This window comes from Miniopterus schreibersii (assembly GCF_964146895.1).
Source record: "Miniopterus schreibersii genome assembly, chromosome: 1".
Classification (NCBI taxonomy): domain Eukaryota; kingdom Metazoa; phylum Chordata; class Mammalia; order Chiroptera; family Miniopteridae; genus Miniopterus; species Miniopterus schreibersii.
In genome coordinates, this window is record NC_138101.1 from 163775914 (window position 1) to 163796698 (window position 20785).

The 20785-nt window shown below is 52.6% G+C and overlaps 1 protein-coding gene across 2 annotated transcripts; it reads right to left on the minus strand.

The window, feature by feature from the left end:
• Nucleotides 1-1720: 1720 nt before the first annotated feature.
• Nucleotides 1721-19771, minus strand: CLN6 (CLN6 transmembrane ER protein). Of its 2 annotated transcripts, none has more exons than XM_081139335.1 (7): nucleotides 19600-19771; nucleotides 12950-13064; nucleotides 9262-9360; nucleotides 7986-8174; nucleotides 7642-7697; nucleotides 6072-6194; nucleotides 1721-4438 (listed from the first exon to the last, which is right to left on the minus strand). In XM_081139335.1, the coding sequence occupies exons 1-7, from the start codon at nucleotides 19671-19673 to the stop codon at nucleotides 4168-4170; spliced, it is 927 nt and encodes a 308-aa protein (XP_080995461.1). In that variant the 5' UTR covers nucleotides 19674-19771; the 3' UTR covers nucleotides 1721-4167. The 2 variants fall into 2 exon arrangements, with proteins under 2 accessions (XP_080995461.1, XP_080995460.1); XM_081139334.1 differs by having other exon boundaries at nucleotides 2286-4438; nucleotides 6072-6155; nucleotides 19600-19760.
• Nucleotides 19772-20785: the final 1014 nt, after the last annotated feature.

Genomic DNA, 20785 nt, shown 5'->3' on the forward strand with positions numbered 1-20785 from the left:
TTCCCTTCCCTCCTTCCAGGGATGCTAGGGATGGGGACAGGTGTGGGCCCTGGGGTCTAGGCCCTACAGTGGGCTCCCCAAGGGGCTCAGAGGGAGGCCTCTTGGGTGACTTTCCCAGCCAGGAAGCTTCTCCCTTTTTTCCTTTACTTTCTCTCCCATCTGCAGCAACTTCCTGCAGAAGCTGCTGACTCTCCCTATTTCCTCAGTGGTTTGTGCCGCTTCCCACCCCCACCACACACACACACACACACACACACACACACACACACACACACACACACAGAGGAAGTGAGGGCAGGGTGGGGCATTCCCTAGAGCTACTGAGCTGGGCACAGCTGGGTTCTCACCTTCCAGCTCCTTGTCCACAGCTGGGTGGCTGCCTTGTTTGTGGGGCTCCAACTCCAGGGCTCCACGCACTTTGTCAGGACCTGCATGTATGGCCACATGGGTTGTGCCCTGTACACCTGGTCCTGACCTAGGGGATGAGTGGGTCCCAGCGATGGGCTGCATGTGCTCAGAGGAAGATGGACCTCTGGCTAATCTGTACAAGTACATGGACTAGTGGGGCCTGCCTCTGGTCAGTTTCCCCTCCCTCCCTTCCTGACCACCTCCATATGGAAAGTTCTCTTTTCCCAAATTGTGTGTTGAGTCACCTCTTCACACCTGTTTCTAGACCCAATTTCAGCTGGAGGGTTCTGACTCCCTCCTGTTGAGGCTGAGGAGAGGAGAGGCCCACCAGGGTGCAGGAGGCAGGAAAGGAGGGGAACTTCTGGCTAACAGCTTTGTGGGAGAGAAGAGGTGAAGGAAAGCCAGGTGGGACCCTGGAAGGGCAGGGGACAGAGCTGAGGCTCAGGGGAAAGTCTGGAGGGGCCAGGCCAAAGCGCACACTCAGAATCTCCCTGTGTTTGGGAAGGGGCTCATGGGGGGAGACAAGATGTTTCCTTGGTTTAAGTCAGTGTTCTGGGGTTTAGGGCCGTGTGCAAGGCATCCCCACTCCCACACCCTGGCCAACTCCTTCCTTAGGCTTTTAGGTGTCTCCAAGAGGTGTCCCTCATCTGTGGAAACACCTGCAGGAGGGTGGTGGCTACATGAGGGCTCACTATGCAAAAGTTCCTCCAGCCGTCTGCTGTCCCTGTTGCGTATATGCTACACTTCAACTCAACAGGGGAAACAGAGCCCCCTCCATGTCCCTGGGGGCGGAGATGTTCACCTGAAGGGCCCCACCCCCAGGTTTCTGATTCAGTAGGCGGAGTAGGGCGAGAATAGACATTTTCTTTTGCCACCCTGATGTTGCCAGTCTTTGAAAACCACTGGCCTAGAGTTTTCTAGGGGGAGTGAAGCCAAGTGGCAGTTAGGAAGTATTTCTAGCCCAGCTGGCATGGCTCACTGGTTGAGCGTCGACCTATGAGCCAGGTCATGGGGCTTGATCCCCAGTAGGGGGCGTGCAGGAGGCAGCCAATCAATGACTCTCATCATTGATGTTTCTCTCTCTCCCTCTCCTTTCCTCTCTGAAATCAATAAAAACATATTGGGGGGGGGGGAAAGAAAAGCATTTCTAGGGAAACATTTCCAGGGAATTGCTCAAGGAGAGCTCTGTCAAAAGGGACATAAATCTCTAAGCCTCTAATAATTCGCTGGTATTTTTCATTCCAAATATATTGACTCTTGAACAATATGGGTTTGAATTTATATGTGGATTATTTTCAATAAATACAGTAAATGTATTTTCTCTTTTTTATTTTCTTAATAACATTTTTTTCCTCTAGCTTACTTTATTGTAAGAATACAGTATATAATCATATGACATACAAAATATGTGATAATCTACTATGTTATCAGTTGGGCTTCTGGTCAACAGTAGGCTCAGCCTTCTGCATCTGTGGGTTTTTAGTCGCAGATCAAAAATACCGTTTGGGCCCTGGCTGGGTGGGTCGGTTGGTTGGTTGGATTCCCGGTCAGGGCACATACCTAGGTTGCAGATTCCATCCCCGGTCAGGGCATGTTCGAGAGGCAACTGATCGATGTTTCTCTCTCTCTCCCTTCCTCTCTCTAAAATAAATTTTAAAAAGATTCAAGTTTGCCAAAATACTAAAAAACAAAACAAGGAAAGAAAATACAGTTTGGATACATCAATGTGAAACCCAAGGACATAAAGGACCAACTGCAGTTAAGTTTTGGGGGAATCAAAAGTTATTATGTGGAATTCTGACTCTGCAGGGGGTCAGTACCCCTAACCCCCATGTTGTTCAGGGGTCAATGTGCTCACTTTCATCCCTAATTTTTGATTCTTTTTTTGTTTTTACTGTTTTCTTATTAAGGTCCCCTCAAATTATATAACTTTCGAGTCCCACACAACTAGGCCTGCACCTGATCAGAAATATCTATTAAGTCCTTCTGTGAATAGGTCCCAGGGGGGTTAGACAGCAGTGTCCTCCAGGTAGGGAAGGTATGGAATGAGGTTGCTGGGCAGGTAGGGGCGCTAGGGCTTAATGGTGTGGAAAGTCTCCTGGCCAGCTGCCCCTCCTCTGTGTTGTCTGATAACAGTGCCCAGTAAGTTACCAGTGACTGAAACTGCCTGCGGGCAGAGGCTGAGACCTTTTAAGATCAAGAGCTGAGGCCCTGAGAGATCAAGTGGTTGGCCCGAGGCTAAGAACTGACCTCCAACAAACCAGCCTCCCTACTTCCCCCAGGGCTCCCTCTCTGTGTCAGCCTCTGGACCAGGCTGACAGCACAGCTGAGAGGCCCCATGTGGCATCTCTGAGGGGCAGGCCTGGAGATGCCCTATCCTGGCCCACACCCCCACACTCCTCCAAAGAGGGCTGGGACCCACCGACTGAGGCCCTTCTTGGCCCCACCTCTCCCCAACCCAGGGATCCTACAAAGTGGCATGGAGGGCCAGCAGCCAGATGGAGCTGAGTGGGCCCTTGGGGTCTGCCGAGCACTTCTGCCTGGGCCCCAGACCAGCCACTCTCCCCCATGCCCTAGGGACATCCCTCCCTCCTGCTTCCCAAATTCTCAAAGCAGCAGCCCAGGCTTGGCTTCACACTGCCTTTATTCACACCTCTCAGACAGGGACTGACCAGAGGCTGGGGGACCTCTAAGAGGGCTGCAGAGGGACTCCAACGTGAAAGGAGAATCTGAGGCACGGGGCTCCCTGAGAACACGGGAGAGAAGGCAGGCCTGGGGAAGGCAAGGCAGGCCCCCTGAGACCCACAGGCACACATGGGCCAGTGCTGGCTGGAGATGAGGCTATGAGGCCTGCTGCTGGGTGAGAAGTTTGCAGTGCCTGGGAGAAGTGGGAGAGGGGGGTGTCCTGCTGGGAATGAGGCCTCCCTTTTCTGGGACCAGGGCCCTGGCAGAAAGCTTGAGATTCAGACTGAGATAAGGCTGACTGAAGAGCCTCGATACCCACCCCCCAAAGGAGTTCAGGGAATAGTGCAGGTCTCTGAGAACTGCCACCAGCTGCAGCTCAAACCCTGCAGTAGGGGTGACAGAAGCAGGCTCCACAATTCTCTTGGAGGCAAAGGAGGAAGACAGAGCTTCCAGCAGAAGTGGTTGGAAAGCTACCACTGCCAGACCCCAAGATCAGGCTAGTGGTTAGGGGAGTGGGCTGGCCTGTGGATTGTCAAGGTTGGGTGGCTCAACACCCCATGCAACCTGAGGTAGGGTGAGGACCCGGGGTGCACACACCCCTTTCAGGGTACGAGGACAGTGACAGAAATACTCATCCAAGCCAGTTAGTGGGTGACGCACCAAATCGCCTCCCCATGGGCCCACCCAGGCCTCTCCTGTAGGGGTACCAGAGGACTTCCCAGGAAGAAGGGGTCAGCCCTGATCAGCAAGAGTGAGAGGGGCCCCAACTCCAGTCAGGAAGGTGCACAGGAAGGCAGTGCCCGTATCTTGGCCTGACACACTGCCTAAAACGAAATCACGCCCTGGAGAGATCCAAATCAAACAGAACCTTGACCAAAACAACTGAATCTCCTGGTGATATACTCCACACATGCACACGCACACACACACCTATCCATGTGTACTCTCACTCATGTTCTGTTACACACATGTACGTGGACATGCGCACGCGCACACACACACACACACCGTGTTCAGACACCCTCTATGGCCCATCTCCTGCCCGAAAGAGCACCAGCGGCTGATGCCAGGGACTCAGCGTCGGCTGCTGACATGGAGGGTGTAGAAGGCCCAGGGCTCAGGGACGTAGATGACGCCCGGGTACTTCTTCCTGAGTACAGGGTCATTCCACAGCCAGGCGACCCAGAGTGCCACAAGCAGGAGAGTGAGGGCAAAGGAGTAGAGGAGGAAGAGGCCGTTGCTGTCTGGGAAGAGGCGTTTGCGCTTCTGATGCAGGACGAGGGCCAGCATGGCGAAGAAGGTGAAGATGAAGAGGATGAAGATCTGGCCCTCGGTGACCAGGTACCTGAGGAGCCAGCAGGCAAGGTGAGGTGGGTGCTGTGACAGCCCTGTCCTGCTTGGCACCCCTCCCTCCACCCAAATACGAGGCTGCCCCCCAGCCAGAACAGCTCATCTACTGAGGGGGATCATGAAACAATACCACTGAGCCACAACCCGTATGCAGCATATTGATTTGGCTCAGTTACTATTTTTTAAAATGTTGAGTTTGTTGCCAATATTTGAATTACAAAGTACCTGAAAATGTGAATTTCTGGTTTCTCTGGTCACATTAGATTTGTATTCCCACATTACAACAACTGATTAGAGGGGAAAGCAGCTGCCCCCATTAGAGCATTATTCTACAGTTTGCCACAGTCCCCACCATTCCGTTGCCTCACTTGAAGTCTGCTTGATGTACCAGTTTGGTTCCTATAGGCACCTGAGTTTGGGAATGCACCTGCAATTTAAGGGGGCTGCCATTACTGTCTCCTTGAAGGCTGGGACACAGTCTCAGATTTCCCAGGGTTCCCTGCAGCTCCAAAGGTAGCACCTAGCACATGGCCAGGAACTCAGGAACACTTGTTGGAGGGCTTCTAAGAGGTAATCTAGTCCACTCCCCTGCCTCTAGAGAGAACCCCAATGCTGACCCATTCCACTCAAGGGACTATAGCTTTGCAGCTGTGTGACCTTAGGGAACTTACATGACATCCTAGAGCCTGGTTTCTTACTCATAAAGGGGGCACAAGTGGCCCTACCTCTCAAGGTTACTGACAAGAGCTGTGCACATCTCTCACTTGGACAAGCATATTGTTCAACAAATGGTTGCTGCTACTACTATAGCTATCACTGCACTAACACGCTATGGCTATGAATTGGGCAGGAAGCTCTTTCCCATATCTAACCCTTTTCCCTCTTGCTGTAGTTGATACCCATTTCTTTTAATCCTATCCTCAGGGGACATACAGATTTACCCTTGTGTACCCTCTCAGCCAGGCAGGGGACAGGCTCTGCACGTGGACCCCAGCTGACCCCAGGAAAGGTGGTCCTTTCCATTCTGATGAAGGCTTCCCACTGGAGAAGGGCCAGTACTTCCTGTGATACCCGCAATCTCCTGGGGAAGCCTGTCTTCAGGGTGGAAATGACAGAGAAGGGAGGTCCTCTGTAATGGGAAGAGAGAGCTGGAGGGGAAAAGACACCAGGCGGGGAGCTCCTGAGGCCATGGAATTCTTCGTCATCGTCATGGTGCTTTACAGTTTATAAAGCCTGTTTCTCTCCCCCTGGGTTCTCACCATCTCCTGAGAGGGAGGCAAGCAGGTATTGCCCCCGTTTCACAGGGAATGAAACTGAGACCACGGGGCTCTACAGGGCGTGGCGTTAGAGATGGAGTCTTCTGGCCCCAAGGTTGCACTGGGGTTCTGGGAGGTGGAGCCCAGGGAAGGAGAGCATGAGGATGGAGAGAATACACTCAGGCCTGGCTTCCTGGTAACAGACGGGCCACCACATGCCACTGTCACAGTCCCCACTAGAAGAGGAAGCAAGGGCTCCCAGAAGGAGGGTCTCACCTGGGGTCGCATAGCAGCTCTGTCCTCAAGAGCACATTTCTACTGCCTGGCTCACTAAGCGCCCCTCCACCCCACCCAGGTCCACTGTCCACTCACCAGTAGTACAGGCCACTGGGCACCAGCAGGAGCAGCGCCGCCCCTGGCATTGAGCTCTCGGCCTTGGTGGCAGTGAAGCAGCCGCTGAAGTACATGAAGATTATGAGGAAGAAGGGGATGTACCTGCGAGGGAAGCCAAGGCCTCAGAGCCTGCCCCCCCCCCCAGCCGCCTCCCCCCCTTCCCCACCCGCCCCTTTACTTTCCGGGTCTCATGCAACAACCCCCCGCAGGGTCGCTTCATGGGGAGGGCACTCCTAGTCCCTGCCCTCCTTTCCCGAGTGGGGTCCAGGCTGGGAGAGGAGGGAGCAGGGGGATGAGGGGCTCCCCGGGCACAGGCGGACCAGGGGCCACAGGGGAGGGCCTCGGGCGCCTCACCCGCTCCGTGAGTGCGGGGGGTGCCCCTGCCTCAGGCTCGAACCCTCCAGTCGCCCAGCCTCCCGCTGGCCTGGAAACAGCTGCGAGCCGCAGGGCCGAGGGCAGACAGGCCTGAGGCCCCGGGAAGCAAGAACAGCACCTGCTGGGGCCTCCCAGCTCCACCAAACCCCTCCACTCGCACTCGGCCCACAGCCTCGCCCTCTTCCCACGCACACATTCCACCCGAAAGGACCCCCCTCACTCCTCCCCCAGCAGGCTGCTTTCCCACGCACCCCTTTTCTCTTCCGACGGCCCATCTTGTCTCTTTAGGGACCCTCCTCAGCTGGTCCCCACACACTCCTGTGTCCTCTGCTGTTCCAGGCCTTTGTTCCTTTCCCCTCCCCCGTTCCCCAACCTTCCGTGGGAAGGGTCTTCTGGCAAAGGCCAGGGAGATCGGCAAGAGGCCTGCCCAGGACCCTGAGCCAGAGCACCTCTGCACACCCCGAATCAGACCCTGGAAACACAAGCGTGGGGAACGAGTGACACGGGGAGTGACACGGGGAGTGACAGGGCGCCAGCCTCAGAGGAGTGAGGCTTCCCAGGTCCAGGGCTGGCTCTGTCCCTGACTAGCTGTCAATCATGCTCAAACCTTCTTCCACTGGGCCGTCTATCCTGTGTAAACTGTGCGTGGGGGGAAAGGGGGCCGTGGGCCTGACCCTCCTGTGGCTGAGCCCCCGTCTGTGTCGGGTGGAGGCGCGGGGGGGAGCTCTCCTGGGAGTTCTGAGGGGGGAGCACAACGAGCACCCTCCCCCAACCTGGTCTTGCTGGCTCTCCTCGGCTTCCTCCTCCCCTCCATCCCCGAGGGCCGCGGCCTGACGTGGCGGGTGTCCGCACCCCCACATCGCCACTGGGGGGGATGTTTATCAGCCCTAAGGCCTCTCTCCCCCGTATCTCCTTCGGGCTCCCGGCCGGCGAGGGCGAGGCGGCCGCTCGCTGCCCTCTAGTGGCCGCGGTGGGCACCGCGCGGCCGGGAGGAGGCGGGCGCGGGGGACCCAGGGCGCCTCCAAGGAGTCGAGCTCCTGGCGCCCCCGCGGGGGAGGAGATGCCCCTCCAGCCGCTGCGCTCGACACCTGGAGGCCTGGGGCCCAAAGAGTCTGGTCCACTGTCCCTGCGGCCCGCGGCGCAGCTGGCGGGGAGCCAGGGCCCCATCACTCACCACATGCAGTGGCCCAGGTACTCGTCATAGTAGTAAAGCAGCTCGAAGGAGTCGATCTGGGGGCGCAGAGGCGACAGGGTCAGAGGGAGGTGCTTCGGCAGGGTGCTGGCCGAGCTGCCCTCTGCCCGCCCTCCCCCCGCGCCCAGGCCGCCCCGCAACCTCCCTCACTCCCCGCCCCCAGTGGGCGGGGCGCAGGCCACATGCACTTCCTAACCCCCCGGGGTCCCAGCTGCCCGGCCACCGCGCCTCCCTGGCAGCTGGTCGGGCAGCGACGGGCCGCGCGTCCCTGTGGCCGTCCGGGCGCAGGTGCCCGCGGGGTTGGCCTGTAGGGGGCGGCGCCTCACCAGCGTCTCGGGCTTGAGGTTCTTGATGATGGGGTTCTCACGGACTGACAGGTGGTGCTGGTAGCCGCTGAAGAGCAGGCGGTGGTTCACCGAGTCGCCCACCAGGTGGATGCTGGCGCCCATGATGAAGGTGATGATGCTGACGTAGACGATGGCGCGGGGCAGGGTGCGGGGCGACCGCTCGATGAGCTGCGTCAGGGGGAGACGGGCCGTGGGACCCGGCCTCGTCCCAACAGGAGCTACCCTCGGCCTCCCTCCCTAGCACCCGGGGTGGGATGGGCGCCACCAGCTGGAAAGTCGCTCACAAATTAGTGGGTCCCTTTAGTGGGCCAGCCCAGCTTCCAGTCCCTGTGGACCGATCGGGGGGGCCAAGGGAACAGCACCCCCTTTCCCTAGAGAGGAAACAGAGGGGCCAGCTCACTGCCCAGAGTCACACACAAGCCAGCACTGGATGTGACAGCCAGGCCTTCAACACAGGCACTGGGGCACCTGGTTCAACCCTCCACAGCCCCTAGTTGTGCCCCTAGGTGGCCGGGCTGGCCTATTGAAGAGGCCCTTCCATTTCTGAGTGATTGGTCCATGCTAAACACCAAAAAATAACAGGTGGGGGTGGGGGTTCTGAAATTAAATTATGTAACCGAGAACTCCTCTGAATTCTGCCATTATACACTTCTGACTTTTGGAGATTTGAAAAATATTTTTTAAAACAAAATGATGAGGATTAGTAGATGGTGATATACCTGTTTTAAGAGCCCTTTATGTGGCAAAGTGTGAAACTGGCAGCCCTGGCTAGTTCTGTGCTCCCAGTAGCATCTCAAAGTCAAGGATCTCAGGCCAGAGGATACAGTTCACCCTCCGTTGCTGCCATTCCTGTCACCTGGCCCTCACCTGCCTTCCCAACTGGTCTCTGACCTCTTCCAGCGCAACCCAGCCATTCCTGCCTCAGCCTCCCAAGATGAATTATGGTTTCCCAAGCGTGGCCTTGTCTTCAGGTCCCTCTGCCTGAATGCCTCTCCCATTTCACCGTTGGCACAGTAGGCTGAAACCCAAATCAAACACCTCTCCTCGGGGAGGACTTCTCCATCCATCCCACCCAGAGGCAGTCCTGCCTTCCCTGGGCCCCCAGGCCTCTATCTGTCGCTCTATCATAGCCTTCATCTCCCAGACTCAGGAAGGAAAGCCTGATTCAGGGCACCCCCAGGGCTGGCACCAGCTCCCTGCTGGCTGGAGGTGGCAATGAGGGTGGGAAGGGAGGGCAAGGAGCCTAGGACTGTACCTTGAGCAGGAGAAAGGGCGTGATGATGTTGTAGGCCATATGGAAGTAGTCCCCCACGCTGGGCTTGTTGAGCGGAAACCATTCAAGAGGGAACACCAGCTGGGGAGCAAGGGGAGGAGTGGTTTTCACCAGGCACAGCCCCATGAGGCTCTCAGGGAGTCAGCCCCCACCTCCTCCTGCATACTCTTAATTCTTTCTGTGATCTCTTGGCAGCCCTGGGGCAAAGGTGTTTCCAGACAGAGAAACTGAGTCCCAGAGAAGGTAAACAGACTTGTCCCCAGGCACATGGTAGATGCAAATCCAGGCCTGACCCTGTATCCATCTCTCAGTGGGTACTAAATAAATTCCCCTGGGAACTGGCCTGGTAGTTGGAGGCTCCTTTGGGACTCAGTGGTGCTACCAACTTTCTAGGTGACCCCGGGCAAGTCCTTCCCCTCTCTAGGATTTCCCCATCTGTAACACAAGAAAGGTGACCCTGGTGGTATACATGGACTCTTAGGGATCTGGCATTCCAGGTCCTATGGTGATGACAAGCTCTTCTGGTCACTGGGCTCAGGTGCGGAAAAAATGCCCTATCCACTGAGCAGATGGACTGCTTCCAAATCAGGTCAAGGGTATACATTAGGAAACAAAGGAGAAAATGAGTTATTCAAAGTAGCCTCAATCTTCCTTTCCTACCTTCCCTGAGCGAGGAGGCAGGCCAGGGGCAGTTCTTCCTATTGGTCTACCCCAGGGAGTCCAAGCCTTGTGGGGGTCAGTGTGAAAACCCTTATTCAAGGTCAAAATATTACACACACACACACACACACACTGCCAAACTATACTTCCAGTATCTGTTGATTGAAAACACGTGTAATGACCAAAAATTTCAATTAAAAAATTTAAATTTTGATCTCTTTTAATTCAAAAATGCCACATTGGATAAAACTAATTTGTAGAAATACAACTCCCAGGATACAGACATCGCAATCTCTCTCTTTCTCACTCACATGTGTGTATCTCTGTATATAGCAAGATATATATATGGTGGCTGAAATATTCTTAGAGATAGCAAAATTCCAGAAATAGCCCAACTCTTCAACCAAATAGGACTAGTTGAATATACTATAGTACATATTTACTATAGAAGATTCAGTAGCCATTAACAGAAATTACATCTTATATGTACTGACATGGAAAGATCTCCATGATAAAGTAAAGCAAGCACGTTGTAGAATAAGGTATAAAGTAAAATCACATTTTGGTTAGGAAAAGAAAAAAGATGTAAATGTATGTCTGTACGAGTAGAGAAAGGAGTGGAAGGATGTTCCCCAAACTGTCAGGGACAGGACTGGAAAGGGAGTCTCACTTCTTTATACACCTGGGCTTGAATTGACTTGTTATAACTACTACATATTACTTTTATAACTGGTAAAGGTTTTACTTTGTAGTTATTAGAAGTTCGGGACTATCATGCATACATTTGAAAAGCTCCAGTGTTAATACACAATCTTTTCAAATGCATATTCTCCCCACGAGCCCACTTGGGGTTAGAGTGGCCACAGCAACCAGTTAGTGAGGAGAGCCACGAGCCTGCTCCTGGCCTCATCTCTCCCTTCCCCAGAGCAATAGTCTGATGGGCAGCTCCTTTGTCCTCCGATAGGTGGGACCTTCATGTTGGAAGGGGGCTTAGAGCAGCTAGTTTGCAATTCTTACAGATGAGAGAACTGAAGCCCAAACAACAGTGACTTGCCCACGGTCACCCAAAACCTGACCAGGTGTCCTGACTACTGGCTCATCCCTTTTCTTTCTCCTACATTAAAAAAACAACAAGTGGCCCGGCTGGGCGTAGCTCAGCGGTTGAGCGTTGACCTAGGATCCAGGCAATTGGGGTTCGATTCCAGGTCAGGGAACATGCCCGGGCTGTGGGCTCGATCCCCAGTCGGGGGCGTGCAGGAGGCAGCCAATCAATGACTCTCTCATCATTGATGTTTCTCTCTCTCTCTCCCCCCTCTTCTTTCCTCTCTCTGAAATCAATAAAGATATATTTGAAAAAAAATTTTTTTAATTAAAAAAAATTCTGTAAAATCTTAAAAAACACACCCAACCAAACAAAAAAAAACATGTCTACAGAAAGGAGAACCAGCATCCACCATACCTCCTTCCTGACACACTGTCAGGAAAGCTGTTCTTCATCCCCTTCATCTTTGAGCCATGTATACAAGATTGTTAGGGTTGTTACTGACTTGTAATCAGTCAGCATGCATGCCACTGAGGCACCTCTTTTCTCCTCAAACATTCCAGGTTGCTCTGTAGTATCCGTAGTTCCTGCTTAATGGTCAGGAAACATTCTCTATACTGGATACAGCAAAGTTGATTGACCCAGTCCCTACTGCTGCAAGTTTTGGCTATTGTAAGCAATGCTGCAATGAACATCTTTGGGTAGAGACACTGTTGTGTCTGGCTGATTACGTCTTCAGAGTAGATTCTTGGAAAGGACCTTACTAGGTCAGAAGGGATGAACACATCAGGGTTCTGGATATACATAATGGGAAGGGGCTGGGCTCTGGGGCCAGAGTGCCTGGGTGCAGATGCTGGTCCTCTACTTGCTAACTGGGGGAGCTAGAGCCTGTTACCCTCTCTATCCTCAACTCTTCTCATGTGTAAAGTTGAGATTAATAATGCTGATGTGAGAACTAAATAAGTTTAACTACGTAAACAGCTTGGAACAGGGTAAACACTTAATGTATGTTAGCTGCTATTTCTACCTTACTCTTGTTATTATTCATTTGATAAAAGTGTATTGAGCACTTACCTCGCTGGGCACTATTCTAGGTACTAGTTATCACCTTGACAAACTGCTTTTCAAAGGGCTTTGCTAATCTGCATTATCACTAGCATGTACAGGGTGTTGGTTTCAGTGGTGGATGTTGTTATTTTTATCACCCCCACATGAAAATTAACTTGGTATATGGTGGCACCTCCTTCAGTTTTTATTCTCACATTCTGTTATATCTATCTATCTATCTATCTATCTATCTATCTATCTATCTATCTATCTATCTATCTATCTATCATCTATATCTATCTATCTATCATCTATCTATCTATCTATCTATCTATCTATCTATCTATCTATCTATCTATCTATCATCTATCTATCATCTATCTATCATCTATCTATCATCTATGACCTATCTATCTATTACAAGTGAGGGGCTTTGGTGCTCTTCCAATGTTAACCTCATCCCTGGAGACCCCCACTATACACTGATGCATGAAGTAGCCTTAGAGGGAAGGGGACAGTTCCACCAGATGGCACAAAAACTATCTGAAGCTCAGAGTCATATTAATATGCAAAATCAGCCTATACCCTTCACCTCCAGAAAAACAACACTATTCCACAGCTGTGGGGTGGCCAGAGGGGATGTTCTGCTTTCTTTTCCATACTCCTCCAGCTTGGTGATCTAGAGGTGAGACACGGGTGGGTGGCACAGTATGACTGTTCAGGCCCCCAGACTCCCTCCCCTATTTGCTGGTAGTTGCCTCACTGGCCACAGTCACAGAGTCAAAGGACATGAAATCACCCAGGCCTATTTTCACAGTTTACCAGTAGGGGAAATGACTTGTCTAAGGTCACTCAGCTAATTTGAGTCACACTAAGTCTCCTCTCTGCTGTCTGGGGTTCTGTTCACAGCTTCACGCTCACCATGGCAATGGGGCGGCCAAAGTCCAGAATCCAGTTCTGCAGGGTGAAGTAGAACCAGAGGTCGAGGTGGAAGGGAGCTGTGTGGGCGGCCTCATCAGCTTTGATGGAGCTGTGCCTGGGAAGGAACGAGATGAGAGGGGTCAGGGCTTCTCCCTTCCTCCCATGGGAATCTCCCCTACCGGTGCCCCTCTCCCCTCCTCACAGTAAGCCACAGAAAGGCCTGGGGATCGGGGGGCAGGAGGAAACACACAGAATTAAGTTAGAGGAAAAGTATTTTGCAGGAAATACGGGGGTCTGGGCCTATGGCCAAGGGGAAGGTGTCCTGGGAGTGAACTCCAGCTGCCCTGACTTGCACTTCTCTGTGACTTAGGAAGGAAGCTGCCAAACAGGCATAACTGTCTGGTTTTCTCACCTCTAGAATGATGAGGAAATCAAATGGGGCAAAGGATGCAAATGCAGCTGAAAACCACGAGACACGATGATGGCTGGCAGTTGCTAACCTTTATCGAACACTTACTATATTCCAGGCACTACTTACATGTTATAGCTGTTTACATATATTATCTCATTTGGCTGTTTTCATCTTCACAGAAACCCTTTGAGGATGGAATATTACCCTCATTTTATAAGTGAAAAACGGAGGCCCAAGGTATTAAGTAACTTGCCTAGTTAACACTGCTAAATATGTGAACCTAAATGATAAGGCTCCAGAGATCTTACACATACAGGGTGGGGCAAAAGTAGTTTTCAGTTGTACGTCAAACAGTTAATAAAGCTATTGTAATCATCATAACCTGCATGCATTTTTCCATAGGAACTGTAAACCTACTTTTGCCCACCCCTGTATATGTCTCTGTGTGTGTGTATATATATTTTTTATGAAATGGCGCCTCTTTCTTTTATATGGTTTTATTGGTTTTTTAGAGAGAGGGAGAGACAGAAACATCGATTGGCTGCTTCCTGCCCAGCCCCTATTGGGGATCGAGCCCACAGCCCCGGCATGTGCCCTGACCAGGAACTTAAATGGTGACTCTTGTCTTTGTGCATGGGACAACGCTCAACCACTGACCACCACCAGACGGGCCAGAGCTTCTATTTTTAGCCTCTATCCCATCATTGTGTCTACAGTGACTGGTCTGTGGGTGGGCATGTGACTTGAGCTGGACTAATCAAAGCCCTCTAGTGAAATTTGCATTATAGACTATAGACTGCGATGAACAGGGCCTCCCTCCTCTTGGTTCCTGAACCACAATAAAGTAGGAATGGGGCTGCTGGTATCCCTCTTCTCTCCAATCCATAGTCAAACCTAAGAAGGATGCCAGCAGGGACAAGTTGATGTAAGAGCCATGGCAAGAAGTGGAGCACCATCTGACAATACATCTTTGAAGAGCAGTTAGCCTCTGCTCTTCACAGATGAGCTGAAGTTCAAGGGCCAGTGCATGTGCCACCTCCTCCAGAAAGGCTTCCCTGATGAAACTTTTCCCAAAGCTCCACTAATCCCGTTACAGGGAGTGATTTATCTCTAACTCACAGCCTGGCCATGACATCACAGGGATGGTTTTCCTCTCTTACCTAGACTCTCAAGAAGAGGAGTGACCTTTAAGTTTCTCTCAATTCACCCATCTCCCCATGAGAGTTCAAATCCTCTTCCCATCATCCCTGCCACTACTTGAACACCTCTAGTGACAGGCAGCCCACTACTTCCTCAGGTGATTGAAGTGTGTGTTTTATTGTCCATTTGTGCCAAGAACAGAAATGATGTGACATGGATTTGTATTCTCCAGAGTTCTCAGTTCAGTGCCTAGTTTAGGCTCAGTGATCACCGGCTGATTTGCAACAATATCAATTACCATTCACTTTTTAGTTGCAAACATTAGCTTAAAGGCACCACAGAGTTTTTCCTGCCAAGGCTATTGCTTCCATGATTTTCCAGAATCCTTTTCAGCCAATTCCAGGGATGGTCCACACTGGACTGGTAGAACAACCAAGAGACTGGAAGCTCCTGAGGGATCTCATCTCTGGTCGCAGGCAAGACAGGTGGAGTGGGCCTTTCCCAGGTTAGCTAAGTCTTCCTGTACCCTCTGAGCAGTGCCCCTCAACTGACTATGACTGTGCTACGCTAAGAGCTTCACCTGCACCGTCTCATCTCATCCTCACAGCAACACCAGGAAGCAGGGCGTTTACCCTCCTGTTTTACAGATAAGGAGACTGAGGCTTACAGGCGTTGTGCTTATCCAAGGTCACCCCTACTGTAGTAAGGAGCTGCGACTCTTCTCTGGTCAGCCTATTTCCCACTCTCTGAATCTTCTGTAACAGATGATGTTTCTTCAGCCACAGGGAGAGCCAGTAACCCAGGCCGGACCAAGTGGGAATTTTCTAACTAGAGTTCATGGAAAGTGCTCCTTCCTTTTTGGTACTGGGGCAAACCTAGAGCTGCCTTTGGCCAAGGTTCCAGCTTCAAGGACAGCCTGGTGAGAATGAAGCAGCCCTGCTGAAAGGATCAAGGAAAATGGGGAGAAAAAGCCCTGAGAGTGTTCACACTCCCAGTTCCAGGCATCCCCAAGGCCAGTGATTTGACCACATGAGCCAGTACATTCCCCTTTTGCTAAGGGTGCTACAGTTCACACTGGCTTGCTGTCACTTGCAACCCAGGAGTCCTGAATAGCACAGAATTCAAACCTGGGTCTACATGAATTTAAGACTTGTGCTCTTAATCACTTACTATTCTGTTTCTGTTTATTAGAATAAGCTATGCAGCAAATTAGGAGATCAAGTTAGAGAGGGAACAGTGCAGCCTGGAGCAGTACACAAAGTACAGAAACAAGGGAGCCTCACAGCACAGATGGGTGGATTTAACCAGGCAGGAGAGCAGGATCAAAATCCTGGAGGTGGAAGTGAGAAAGGCACTGCATGGAGTTGAGATGCCTGGCTTACGATGGAGAGGAGGAGGGGCTGGCTGGGCCTTCAGATTGGGTGGATATTCAGAAACGAACTTCGAGGACTGCTCAGGGATCTATGCCCAGTGACTGGTATAGAGGCCCCACCCTGCCCTTTCCCCTTAGTGACCATCAGGCCAAGGCCTCAACAAGGCAGACAGTGATAACTGCCAGGCCTGAAGAACTAGGATGGAGGATAAGAGCCCTCAGTGTTTTGCTCCAGAAATTTCCAAACTGGGCAAAGAGAAGGATGTTTGGAACAGGGAAGAAAGGCATTTTGAAAGCCTGGGAAAGCACATAGGCGTGTGTCTTGGGAAGCTGTGACCATACTAGGGGCTCAGTAACTATTTCCCCCTCCACCTCAGGAAGTACCTCAGTCGACGGGGATCCCTGCCATTAGTGCAGCCTGGCTTAGCAGGGCAGGAAAAAAAGGGCAGGTACAGGGCAGACACCCAGCTTGGGAATCACTGATCAGCATCTAACTGTTTTCTGTTGGATCTCTGACCACGTGAGACACATCATGGATGGTGAAGTCATCCTCTCCCCCATCCGCTGTCCTGGGGACGCATAACCTTAAGCCTGTCCCAAGCTGCTGACTCCACAGACTTCACACACTGACCCCCACCCCCCTGGCCAGCCTGTGCCAGCTCTAGATCTCAATCATCAGAAACTACTACTGAGCGCAATGGTGAAAGCACAATGGCAGGTAACCTGAAACAAGGCTGGCTTTTTCTCTCCTCCACAGCTTGATGTGTCTACCATATGGGGAAACTGATACCACAACAGCTGGGGAGCGCGTACCGTACAGCTGAAATATTCAAAGCAGTCAGCAGCATCTGCACGACTGCCTCGCAGAAGAGGAGGGTCCTGGCCAAGGTGGAGTCAAGCAGCGACCGTGAATAGGGACAGACTGATTTTGGTTCTACATAAAGAATGGTGAAATACCTGACACGATGCAAAGTTTGGAGAAAAAAAAAAAAGAGGAAATAAAGGCAAACAATAAGACGGAAAAAAGAAAGGCAATTAGAAACTGCAGGAAAAACAAAAGCAGTATAAGCAAGCAAATGTAACTGTTAAATGTTACTTGGCTCTGTAGCGAACACTATTTACTTGGCGTAACTAATGTAAATATTATATATTGATTTTCAAAGTTTAAGATCAATCCCCAGACAAAACACTGAGGACAATATGTTAAAAAACCCCAGCAGGTAAATACTGTCAACCTTGAGAACATGAAAGTGAAATTATGTATGACAGGAGTTGGAGGAAAGGGTAAAGTCAGCTAAAGGTTAGAGTAGGTAGGGGGACTATTCTCCTTTTAAAAAATAAGGGATACTGCCTACAGTTGACCAAAAAAGAAGTAATGGTATATGCAATTCCCTAAGGCTACCAAGGTAACAAAGAGGAACACTAAAAATAGAGATAAAAACACCACCTAGTGAAGATGAGGAAGGTATAAGTGAGCCAAATCATAATAGGAAGAAGTCAGTTGGTAAACATTGGGTTAGAGGGTAAAACTGATAAACCAAGAAATAGCAGCTGAACATAGCTTTTAAGAGTGTGGACTTTGGAGACCACCTAGGTTCACATCCCAGGTCTGCCACTAACCAGATTCTGAGCAAGTTACTTACTTACCTCCTGGACCTCAATGTTCTCATCTGCAAAACAGAGGGTAATAGTAGATCCTTCATCAATAGTTGTGGTTGAGTTTATATGTGCAAAAACTTAGAGGAGGGCCTGGTCCACAGAAACTGCTACATAGTTTGTTACTATTATTTAGAAATATGAATTTAACGGGTAGAAAGTGCTAAAAGATGCTAACATGGTTGTCTCAGGTTGAACATGGGACTGTTGCTTTTTACTCTAAGCTCTCTGTGCTATTTTTATTTAATCATGGGCATGTATTTCTTTGATTACAATTTTTAAAAACCCTGCCAACAGGGCAGAAATGGGCTATCTTGAAAGGTAATGAGCACCTTGTCATTAGAGGTGTGTAAGGATGCAGCAGTGGAAATCCAAGCATCCTAGGAATAAGACAGGATGATTCTATATTCTGTCAAGAGTAGCAATGATACTGAGAATGGGCCCAGAGGCACCCAGTGAGGGCAGAGACACCCTGAGAGAGAACCAGCCCTTCACCCCATCCCCAGGGAGCATCCTAGCTGATGGGGAGCTCATACTTGAGTAAAGAGGGACCTCACCCCTTAGCAGCCAAAGTGGAGGAGTAAGAGCAGAAATCAGATGTCAGAAGCCCTGGGTTTAGGCCCTGGTTCTTGCCAGCAATTGATGTAACCTCTCTGGGCCTCAGTTTCCCCATATGCAAAATACAAAAGGACTAAGATGCTGCACACGGAAGCCCCACACATGAAATAAAGTGGTAACCATATCTGATATCCACAGACTGTTCTAATTGGGCTAGAACAGTTCAGGGCAGTCAGACGCCCAACTTGAAAGGGATCCTGACCAGAGATGTCCCTCAGTAGCAGGAGAAAGAGCTACCCTCAGCCAAGCCTCTCAGACTTCTCCCCTCATCCCAAATCATATCACAAACTTCCTAAAATCTATTTTGAGCACACTAGTGCTCAAGAACCTTCCATGGCTCTCCTGTACCTACAGAATAAAGGCTACATCCTTAACCTGCCAGTCAGAGCAGGAACTAGGGTAAGGCAAGTGAGGCATCTAGGGCCCAACTATTAAGTAGGCACTCACTCTCAGGTTTGTGCCGAGAGTGTCTCCTTAAATTCTGCACTCTAGTCCCAGCCCTGCCGCGATTAAAGGTTCTTTGCAACCAGTCTGCATCCTCCTGCCACTGTACATCTGGAAAGCTTCAGGACTATCATATTCTGCCTTTCCCCAAACTCTCTCCCTCTCTGAAACAGCCTTTCTTCCCTGTGTCACCTACCGAGCGAGTCCTTTGAGACTCAGCTGAAGTGCCACTTCCTCCATGAAGCCCTCCAGGATGACCTCCCAGCTCCTTCCGTACCGTGCGCCCCGGGCCCCTCCCGGTTTACCTTGCCCACCCCCGTAGTGACTGGCACAGCACTGGGCCCACTAGAGATGCTTAATGAATGCCGCTGTTTCTAGCAGAATGCAGGGTAAGATTAAGAGGCGGCTTCCATGCCTCCTCCTCTGCCTTGACTACATCAACCAGGACCGTCTTCCGCCGGGTGGCACAGGGTCAGCGACCACGCGGAGGGGCGCCCTTCCTCATTTTCTCGGGAGAGGAGCGTCCACACTTCTCTGCCGTCTCTTTCATTTACATTCTCACATTCTTGGGTTCCCCGGGGCAAGGAGGGAGCCTCCAGATTAACAGCAGAATCCAAGTCCTAGTCAGGGTTGGAGGGACCCCAAGAACTTGGGAAAGGGAGCCCGGGCTTGCAAGTGCGTTAGAGGCCCAAGTGAGCGGTGGCGTCCTCCGGGCCCGCCGCCCCCGCCCGGAGTTTCTTAGGCGCCTGGAGCGGTCTCCCCAGCCGAGCGACTGTTCCACCGCCGCCCCGGCGGGGTCGGGGCACCCCAGGAAGCGAACGGAACGGGAGGCGGGGCCCGGGCTGTCCCCCCGGCAGGAGCCGGGGAGCGCAGGGAAGCCGACCCCGCGGGCAGCCTGCGACCACCCCGGGCTCCGCTGCACCCCGCCGGCCGCCCGCGGTCCGCCCCGTCGCCCGCCCGCGTCACGTGGGGGGCGAGGTGCTGCCGCGCCCGCGGCCGCGCGCCCACCTGGCCTGCAGGAAGGGGGCGCCCGGCCCGCCCGCCGCTCCCGGGTGCTGCCGCCTCCGCGCCGCGGCCTCCATGGTGCGCTGCCGCCGCCGGCCCCGCGGCCCTGCTTTCCGGACTCCGAGGTCTCGGCCGGTCCAGCGGCGGCGACAAGAAATGCCGCGCGCGGGGGCGGAGCCGGGCGGGGCGCGCGGGAGACACGGGCCTAGGGGCGGGGCTGGCGGCGGAGGTTCCCGCGGGGAGGGGTCGGAGACGGACCTGGGGCGCGAGGGGGGCGGGGCGAGCTCCGCGAGGGGCGGGCGGGGCCGCGAGCCCCGCGTCTCGGGGGAGGAGCGGGGCCGAGGCCCTCGTGAGCGACGCGTGTGGCTGGGTGGCCGCGGGGGTTTGCTGGGGTCGCCCGCGCTGCGGCGGCGGGAGGCTTTGCCTAGGCTGGGGGAGGCCCGGATATTGGCCTGGAGTTGGGTAGGGACCTGCGCAAAGACTAACTTGACCCAAATGCTCGCCAGGGGAGAAGGCGTGGCGGGTTTCCCTTGTTCTTGGGGCCTGGAAGGCATGGAGGACTCGTCCTTCCTTCCTCAGATGGAAGAAGTCGAGTTTTATGGTGTCAGCTCCGTGGCCTCGACGCCAGGAGCTGAGTAATCCGTGGCATAGGAGGGTAGCACGCAGGGGAGCCGAGAATTCTTTCCAAGCTGTGGTGGGGGGATGCACATGATACATTTCTGGCTTTGTCACTCTCTTGGACGTTGTGGGTTTGGAAGGGTCACTTTCCCTTTCTCCCGTTTGAACTTGCACTAACTCCTCGCTGTGAGCGGCGCATCTGCAGGCGGAGCCGCTAAGCCCCACCCCAGCAGCGTTTGGGAGCGGGTGGGGGAGGAGATTGGTAAGTGGTGTGAACTGAATTTTGTTCGGGCGGAGACCTGGAGTGGGTGGGGTCAGATGGGCTTCTGGAGCACGGAGGTCCCAGCTGCGACTCTGGGTTTATGAGCTGACAGTGAAGTTCTGAGCAGGAGTCAACGGGACACACGGGGTGGGGAAGAGTGTTCCAGGCAGCGGGAACAGCCAGGCAGGCGGCCGGGCGTCCAGAGAGATGCTGGTATTTGGAGGAACAGAAACAAGTTCAGTGAGAGCGGCAGAGGGCTGGGTGGAAGCAGGATGAACCCTGACTTTATTCTGAGAATAATCGGAAGCA

What these genes read in the sequence shown, in the direction of transcription:
- CLN6 (XM_081139335.1), bottom strand. Translation starts at nt 19,673, where the DNA reads ATGGAGGCCGCGGCGCGGAGGCGGCAGCACCCGGGAGCGGCGGGCGGG. An exon ending in TTGGCCGCCCCATTGCCATG is followed by an intron (nt 9,361 to 12,949) that starts GTGAGCGTGAAG and finishes CTTGCTCCCCAG; the next exon opens with CTGGTGTTCCCTCTTGAATG. An exon ending in CCCAGTGGCCTGTACTACTG is followed by an intron (nt 4,439 to 6,071) that starts GTGAGTGGACAG and finishes CTGGCTCCTCAG; the next exon opens with GTACCTGGTCACCGAGGGCC.